General features: G+C 43.0%; 1 protein-coding gene across 1 annotated transcript in view; it reads left to right on the top strand.

Moving 5' to 3' along the window:
* The first annotated feature begins 428 nt into the window (after positions 1-428).
* LOC115144711 (pleckstrin homology domain-containing family A member 7-like) overlaps positions 429-8,258 on the top strand; it is a 233,213-nt gene continuing 225,383 nt past the window's right edge. The window contains 3 exon segments of the mRNA XM_065002989.1: positions 429-556; positions 662-738; positions 917-974. Coding sequence (XP_064859061.1) covers positions 474-556; positions 662-738; positions 917-974 — 218 coding nt within the window. The 5' untranslated portion in view covers positions 429-473.

The following is an 8,258-nucleotide window of genomic DNA, read 5'->3' as shown; positions in this document are numbered from 1 at the left end:
AACCGGTTGTATTTATTAAATTTTTGTTTGGCACTGGTTCTGCCTTTGATGTCTAATTGCATAGATTCCAATGCATAGATTATTATGGGGACAATCGTAAATTAAGAAACGCCTCTAAAAATACTTTGAGCAAATTAGGCCATTTCTAAATAATATTATGGAAATAGACCCTAATACTACAGTCGCAATTCCTGTTAAATCATTGACATATTTGCACTACACGTGTAGACCATACCTACAAAACCTTAGATTATGCAAAACCGCTGTAAACTTTGTTTCCAATTGAATAACTTTAATTCATGCATCATTCTATTTTATATCGGCGGAGGAAAGTACTCTCATTTATCCGTCAACTGACTGGCCGAAAGGCCTCCCCTTTAATAGTCTCTTCGCCCTAGCGGTAAACATTGGGCTCGATCTCCTTGGAGACTATGTAGTGGAGAGTGAACGAAATAGGACTTCAGAACGGGATCATGGCGGCGCCGTTTGGGCGCGACACCTTACCTGAGCAATGGTCTTTCGGTGTCTGCGGAGATGGCAGAGTGTTTTTCGTTCAGTGAGTCGGCGAAATACAAATGTGGTCGTTCTTTCTGCATCTTTAATGAGAGTTCGCTTGTCGAGTGTTTCTTGCCTCTAACAGGTGTTTTTGTCTTTCTGGCAGCGATGAAACGAGCACTACTACTTGGCTCCATCCGCGAACGGGCGAACCTGTCAATTCCGGACATATGATACGGTCAGGTATGCATGTATTCGTCTCTAATGCATTTGACCAGCAGACTATTGGTGCGGTTTACATTGCAGAATAAAACGGTTTGATTTTTGTGCGTTGTTGATATAGCCCAATGAAGCAGAAAACTTTCACAGAAGGCGCCTACTCTCCAAGGTAACGCACCTTATTTCTACTCGCCCATTGCAGATTTACCTCGAGGATGGGAAGAGGGTTTCACGGACGAAGGGGCCGGCTACTTCATAAAGTAAGTGAAAGCAATTGAAGCCGACTTTATTCTGTTGGGCGGTTGTCGTGATTCGCCGAGTGAGGGGCGAATTACCTGAGTGCAGCACTGCCGTTTTAGGATACCTACTTATGTCTCCCTCTAGTCTACTAATTCGTCAACACAGGAGACTTCTTAACTCTAGTAGTGTTCGTGCATTTAAAGGTATAGGGCAACGTTTCCAAACTCGGTCCAGTGGATCCCAAGGGGTGCACGTTTTTTTTACCTAGTACTACACAGTTGATTTTAAAATAACCAAATCATAATCAAAATTTGATTATTTGAATCAGCTGTGTAGTGCTAGGACAAAAACCACACAACACGCCGGTATGGGGCTTTCCCCATAACCAGCTAATGACCCCAGCAGGGACTGTATTGGTAGCCTAGCCTACTTGTTGGATAACAGGCCTACTACGTTTTGTCTTTATTGGATTGCAGGCCATGGCTCTGTGGTACTGCTGACAGAGGTGTGTTCATAGGATCAAAGTCTCCAGTTGCAGTCGTTTTACAACGTCCCCATCTCTTGTTAACTAGGTTGTTCATTGAACCCAGTTGAGGCTATTGTTTGACTATTTAAAAAAATGGTTGTTCAATATCACGCAAAAGTTTGTGTGAGAGAATCTGTTTCAGAATGTTTTCTGACACTTTCTGATCTTGAATCTTGATGTGAGGCTTGATTTGTGTACCTCTATGTTATTAGTTTCAATCAGGTGTATTAGGCTACTGTCCATTATAGATCTACACACTATTTTGAGATTTCACATTGATTTACCCCAGCAAGCTTGTCTTGTGCTGTCTGTAGCTAGGTTTCCATCCAATTGGCCGACAGATTTTCATGTGATTATTCTCAAATCCGCATTAAAAAACAGTATGTGCATTTCCCAAAAGATGTTTACAATCAAATTCCCTTGTTGCAGATTAAAGGCCGGGCATGTTGATGTAGTGCACATAAAAATAACATTTCAGGTTAAATTGCCATGTACCAAATAATTCATTGCATACTAAGGCATATTATTTGCTAATGTCTGTGTACAGTTGAATTCTATTTTGACTGTGACTTTGCACTTCCTTTTCCAGTGTTGGTCCACCAGGCACCTGCAGCTCCTTACCATTATATAATGCTATGCTAGGATGCCAAATAGCCCTACTGTGACATAGTGTCTGCTGTGGGTGACAATGTTATTATGCAACTCAGGGATACTGCAGGATCAATACTCTGGGGATCCTGTGGTGAAATTAATGATAGTGAGTGACTTCAGTATAGTTGTCCTTTTTGAGAGCGAGATTCCATCCTCGGAGGCCTGGACGTCACCTATAGCCCTCGTTTGACGTCCATCAACCTGTTCTGTCAGTATTCGTCCTTGGGAGTTTGTGCTCTTTGCATCCCTTTTGTCTGGCTGTATGAGTGGGAACCTTGTGTCGAAATAACAAGCTGAAGTAATAACATCCTCACAATCCAATATCCTATTCTAATAGGGAGGACTTCTGCCAAAGGTTGTGTTTATAGAACATCTCTAGAGATGTCTGCTTTGGCCAGCACTGCTACTGACTGACTGAGCATGTTTTCATGTTTTTTACAATAGCATAGAGCGCTCTCCAATATAATGTGTTTTTCATGGTCTTTGGATGCTCTCTCAGTTGTCTAAATGATGATCTTCTCCTCCTGTGGTCTGACTGTCAACCTGAAGTTAAATTATGCCCTTAGAACAGTGCAGTCTGTTTTTATTGTATGTGTGTGTATGCCTTAACTTTTATGGCTGCAGGGGCATTATTGAGTAGCTTGGATGAAAAGGTGCCAATTGTAAACAGCCAGCTCCTCAGTCTCAGTTGCTAATATATGCATATTATTATTAGTATTGGATAGAAAACACTCTAAAGTTTCCAAAACTGTCAAAATATTGTCTGAGTATAACAGAACTGATATTGCAGGTGAAACCCTGAGGAAAATCAAAACAGGAAGTGGCTTCTATTTTGAAAACTCCACATTCCATAGCCTCCCATTTCTGGATTTAAAGGGATATGAACCAGATTCCTTTTCCTATCACTTCCTCAAGGTGTCAACAGTCTTCAGACATAGTTTCAGGTTTTTATTTTGAAAAATGAGCCAGAACGATAACATCGCGTCAAGTGGTCACATGAGTTTTGCTCGCGCAACAGAATTTGGACAGCCATTATTTTCCCCTCTCCTACTGTGAAAGACATTTGTGGTTGATATATTATCAATTATATATTTTGAAAACAACCTGAGGATTGACTATAAAAACGTTTGACATGTTTCTGTGGACATTATGGAAACTATTTGGAATTTTCGTCTGCGTTGTCGTGACCACTCTTTCCTGTGGATTTCTGAACATAACGCGACAAACACAGAGGTATTTTGGATCTAAAAATAATCTTTATGGAACAAAAGGAACATTTGTTGTGTAACTGGGAGTCTCGTGAGTGAAAACATCCGATTAATTTGATTGCTTTTCTGATTTTCGTGACCGGAGCTACCTGATGTTAAGTGTACTGAATGTTTTATCGTGCGATCGACAAACTTACACAAACGCTTGGATTGCTTTCGCTGTAAAGCATAATTTCAAAATCTGACACGACAGGTGTATTAACAAAAGGCTAAGCTGTGTTTTCCTATATTGCACTTGTGATTTCATGAATATAAATATTTATAGTAATATTTATTGTATGTAGCGCTATGCTATTCAGCGGTTGTTGATGACACTTATCGGGATTGCAGCCATAACAAGTTTTAACCCCCACATTTCTTGTATAATCCCGTAACAAGACAGCTTCCCCCTCCAACTTCAACTACTATTGTCTATTTCTGGAATTCTCATAAGAGACATGAATACCTCAGACAACTTGGAAGAGTTCTGGTGAAATTCCCTCAGTGTTTCTCTCTCAGGAGTAGTGTGGTCTTGCCTGATCCCCAGTTCTGTTTTTGCGGTCTTACCAACTCCTACGATCATTGTCACGCCATTTGGAGAAAATAAATAATCTGAGACCAGGCTAGTTGTGGCCTGTGAAAGATTAATAATTTACAGACCAATAAACTTTCTCAATCTGATAGCATGTTGGTAGCTTGATTAAATGCCACCATAATCTCCCTCAGGGTGCCCACACCAGCTCTAAATGTGGGATTGGCATAGACATTTGCCAATATAATCTAGGGTTGTGTTCTTTAGGCACCAACCGGAAGAAAAGGGACTGAAACAGTTACTTGGACTTGATCATTTACATTTTAAAACGGTTTCTGTTGCATGCCCAAATGAACACGGCCCAGAGTATATCTACTGTACCTTCACCAGGTACCCGGTATGGCCTCTCCAGTTTGTCAAGCCAGCTCTGTTTGTCTGTCAACTCCCTGTTTGTAAGTCAACTACTTATATTTTTATCAATATAAGTGTTGGCCCCATGTTTCATGAGCTGAAATAAAACATCCCAGAAAAGTTTCACACGCACAAAACGCTTATTTCTCTCAAATTTTGTGCACAAATTTGGTTACATCCCTATTAGTGAGCATTTCTCCTTTGCCAAGATAATCCCTCACCCTGACACGTGTGGCATATCAAGAAGCTGTTCATTACACAGGTACTCCTTGTGCTGGGGACAATGAAAGGCCGCTCTAAAATGTGCAGTTTTGTCACACAACACAATGCCACAGATGTCTCGAGGGAGCGTACAATTGGCATGCTGACTACAGGAATGTCCACCAGAGCTGTTGCCAGATAATTTTGTTTATTTCTCTATTATAAGCCACCTCCAATGTAGCTTTAGAGAATTTGTCAGTACGGCCTCACAACTGCAGACCATGTGTAACCACGCCAGCTCAGGACCTCCCCATCCGGCTTCTTCACCTGCGGGATTGTCTGAGACCAGCCAGCCGGACGGCTGATGAAACGGAAGAGTATTTCTGTCTGTAATAAAGCCCTTTTGTGGGGAAAATGTATTCTGATTGAGACCCTGCCCAGTCATGTTAAATCCATAGATTAGGGCCTCATGAATTTATTTCAATTGACTGATTTTCTTCTATTAACTGTGACTTAGTGAACTCGTTGAAATATTTTTGTTCAGTATAAATGGCTTGAGTTGCCCTTTTAAGTGGAGCTGGCTACTGCAAGTGTACCCACTTTTAGACCATCAAAACACATCTCCCAAACCCACCAAAAGAAAACAGCATGTACCCACCTCTGTACCACCAAAACACATCCATCCTAAACCCCATTCTTTTACTTACTCATAGATCAACAGAACATGGACTGAGCACATAGTTGAGGATGAGCTCATTGCGGGGATGGGAAGGCCAGATTGGGTATTATCTTTGGCTGTTTGCATTGGACCACATTCAGGTCTTCACTGTTTTTCCTCCAGACTCGTATTTGCCTGGCCTTGTGGCGAATAATCCCCTTTACGCTCCAGGGGAGGGCACACATACACACACACACACCCTTACACTTGTGTATATGACATTACACACACACAACCTCCTCCCTTTGTACGTCAGTGAGGGAGTTACATGCTTTGGTAGCTCCTCCAGGAGTCCCCTGCGCCACTAGCGGGCGCTGGCTACCCCAACCCCGGCCAACAGCTCTTCACCCCCCCGCAGCTACTTGCCTGAGCTTCACCCAAATCCATATCACAGATGTTCTGAAAGAGCTGCAAAACCTGGACCTGTACAAATCAGCTGGGCTAGACAATGTGGACCCTCTTTCTAAAATTATCCGCCGCCATTGTTGCAATCCCTATTACCAGTCTTTTCAACCTCTTTTGTATCGTCCGAGATCCCTAAAGATTGGAAAGCTGCCGCGGTCATCCCTCTCTTCAAAGGGGATGACACTCTAGACCCAAACTGTTATAGACCTATATCCATCCTACCCTGCCTTTCTAAAGTCTTTGAAAGCAATGTTAATAAACAGATCACTGACTATTTCGAATCCCACCGTACCTTCTCCGCTGTGCAATCCGGTTTCCGAGCTGGACATGTGTGCACCTCAGCCAAGCTGAAGGTACTAAACGATATCATAACCGCCATTGATAAGAGACAGTACTGTGCAGCAGTCTTCATCGACCTGGCCAAGGCTTTCGACTCTGTCAATCACCATATTCTTATCGGCAGACTCAATAGCCTTGGTTTTTCTAATGACTGCCTCGCCTGGTTCACCAACTACTTCGCAGAGCAGATGATGTCAGTGTGTCAAATCGGAGGGCCTGTTGTCCGGACCTCTGGCAGTCTCTATGGGGGTACCACAGGGTTCAATTCTCGGGCCGACTCTTTTCTCTGTATATATCAACGATGTCGCTCTTGCTGCGTATGATTCCCTGATCCACCTCTACACAGACGACCCCATTCTGTATACATCTGGCCCTTCTTTGGACATGGTGTTAACTAACCTCCAAACGAGGTTCAATGCCTTACAACATTCCTTCCGTGGCCTCCAACTGCTCTTAAATGCTAGTAAAACCAAATGCATGCTTTTCAACCATTTGCTGCTCGCACCCGCCCGCCCGACTAGCATCACTACTCTGGACGGTCCTGACCTAGAATATGTGGACATCTATAAGTACCTAGGTGTCTGGCTAGACTGTAAACTCTCCTTCCAGACTCATATCAAACATCTCCAATCCAAAATCAAATCTAGAATCGTCTTTCTATTTCGCAACAAAGCCTCCTTCACTCACGCCGCCAAACTTACCCTAGTAAAACTGACTATCCTACCGATCCTCGACTTCGGCGACGTCATCTACAAAATAGCTTCCAATACTCTACTCAGCAAATTGTATGTAGTCTATCACAGTGCCATCTGTTTTGTTACCAAAGCGCCTTATACCACCCACCACTGCGACCTGTATGCTTTAGTCGGCTGGCCCTCGCTACATGTTCATCGCCAGACCCACTGACCCCAGGTCATCTATAAAGCGGAACTTTACCTAGTGTAGCCGATGTGAAATGGCTAGCTAGTTAGCGGTGGTGCGCGCTAGTGGCATTTCAATCGGTGATATCACTTGCTCTGAGACCCTGAAGTAGTGGTTCCCCTTGCTCTGCAAGAGCCGCAGCTTTTGTGGAGCGATGGTTAACAATGCTTTGAGGGTGACTGTTGACGTGTGCAGAGCGTCCCTGGTTCACGCCCAGGTCGGGGCGAGGGGACGGACGTAAAGTCTATACTGTTACACTAGCATAGACTTATCTCAGCTCACTGGTCACGATAACAACACCCATCCGTAGCACACGCTCCAGCAGATATATCTCACTGGTCATCCCCAAAGCCAACACCTCATTTGGCTGCCATTCCTTCCAGTTCTCTGCTGCCAGTGACTGGAACGAATTGCAAAAATCGCTGGAGACTTACATTTCCCTCACTAACTTTAAACATCAGCTATCTGAGCAGCTAACCGATCGCTGCAGCTGTACATAGTCCATCTGTAAATAGCCCACCCAATCTACCTACCTCATCCCCATATTGTTTTTATTTACTTTGCTGCTCTTATGCACACCAGTATCACTACTTACACACCATCTTCTCATCTATCACTCCAGAGTTAATCTGCTGAATTGTAATTACTTTGTTTCTGTTGCACTGCTTTGCTTTATCTTGGCCAGGTCGCAGTTGTAAATGAGAACTTGTTCTGAACTAGCCTACCTGGTTAAATAAAAAAGATCAAATCCCAGGGATGGATGAAAATCAGGGGATTACATTTCTTGCAGTAGTGTCAGAGGAATCTTCCAGTGCATTCGGAAAGTATGCAGACCCCTTGACTTTTTCAATAGTTTGTTTTATTAAAGCCTCGTTCTAAAATGGATTCAATTATTGTTTTTCCTCCCCAATCTACACACAATAGCCCATAATGACAGGTTTTTAGACATTTTTGACAAAGTTTATGAAAAATAAAAGTCATATACCTTAAGTATTCAGACCCATTGCTATGTGAATTGAAATTGAGCTCAGGTGCATCCTGTTTCTATGGATCATCCTTGAGATGTTTCTACAACTTGATTGGAGTCCACCTATGGTAAATTCAATTGATTGGACATGATTTGGAAAGCCACACACCTGTCTATATAAAGGTCTCACAGTTGACAGTGCATGTCAGAGCAAAAACCAAGCCATGAGGTCGAAGGAACTGTCTGTCAAGCTCCGAGATAGGATTGTGTCGAAGCACAGATATGGGGAAGGGTACTAAAACATTTATGCAGCATTGAAAGTCCCTGAGAACACAGTGGAACCACGAAGACTCTTCCCAGAGCTGACCACCCGGCCAAACTGAGCA

Source organism: Oncorhynchus nerka, linkage group LG17 (genome assembly GCF_034236695.1).
Source record: "Oncorhynchus nerka isolate Pitt River linkage group LG17, Oner_Uvic_2.0, whole genome shotgun sequence".
NCBI classification, from domain to species: Eukaryota; Metazoa; Chordata; class Actinopteri; order Salmoniformes; family Salmonidae; genus Oncorhynchus; species Oncorhynchus nerka.
This window is presented reverse-complemented; position numbering and strand designations above follow the sequence as displayed.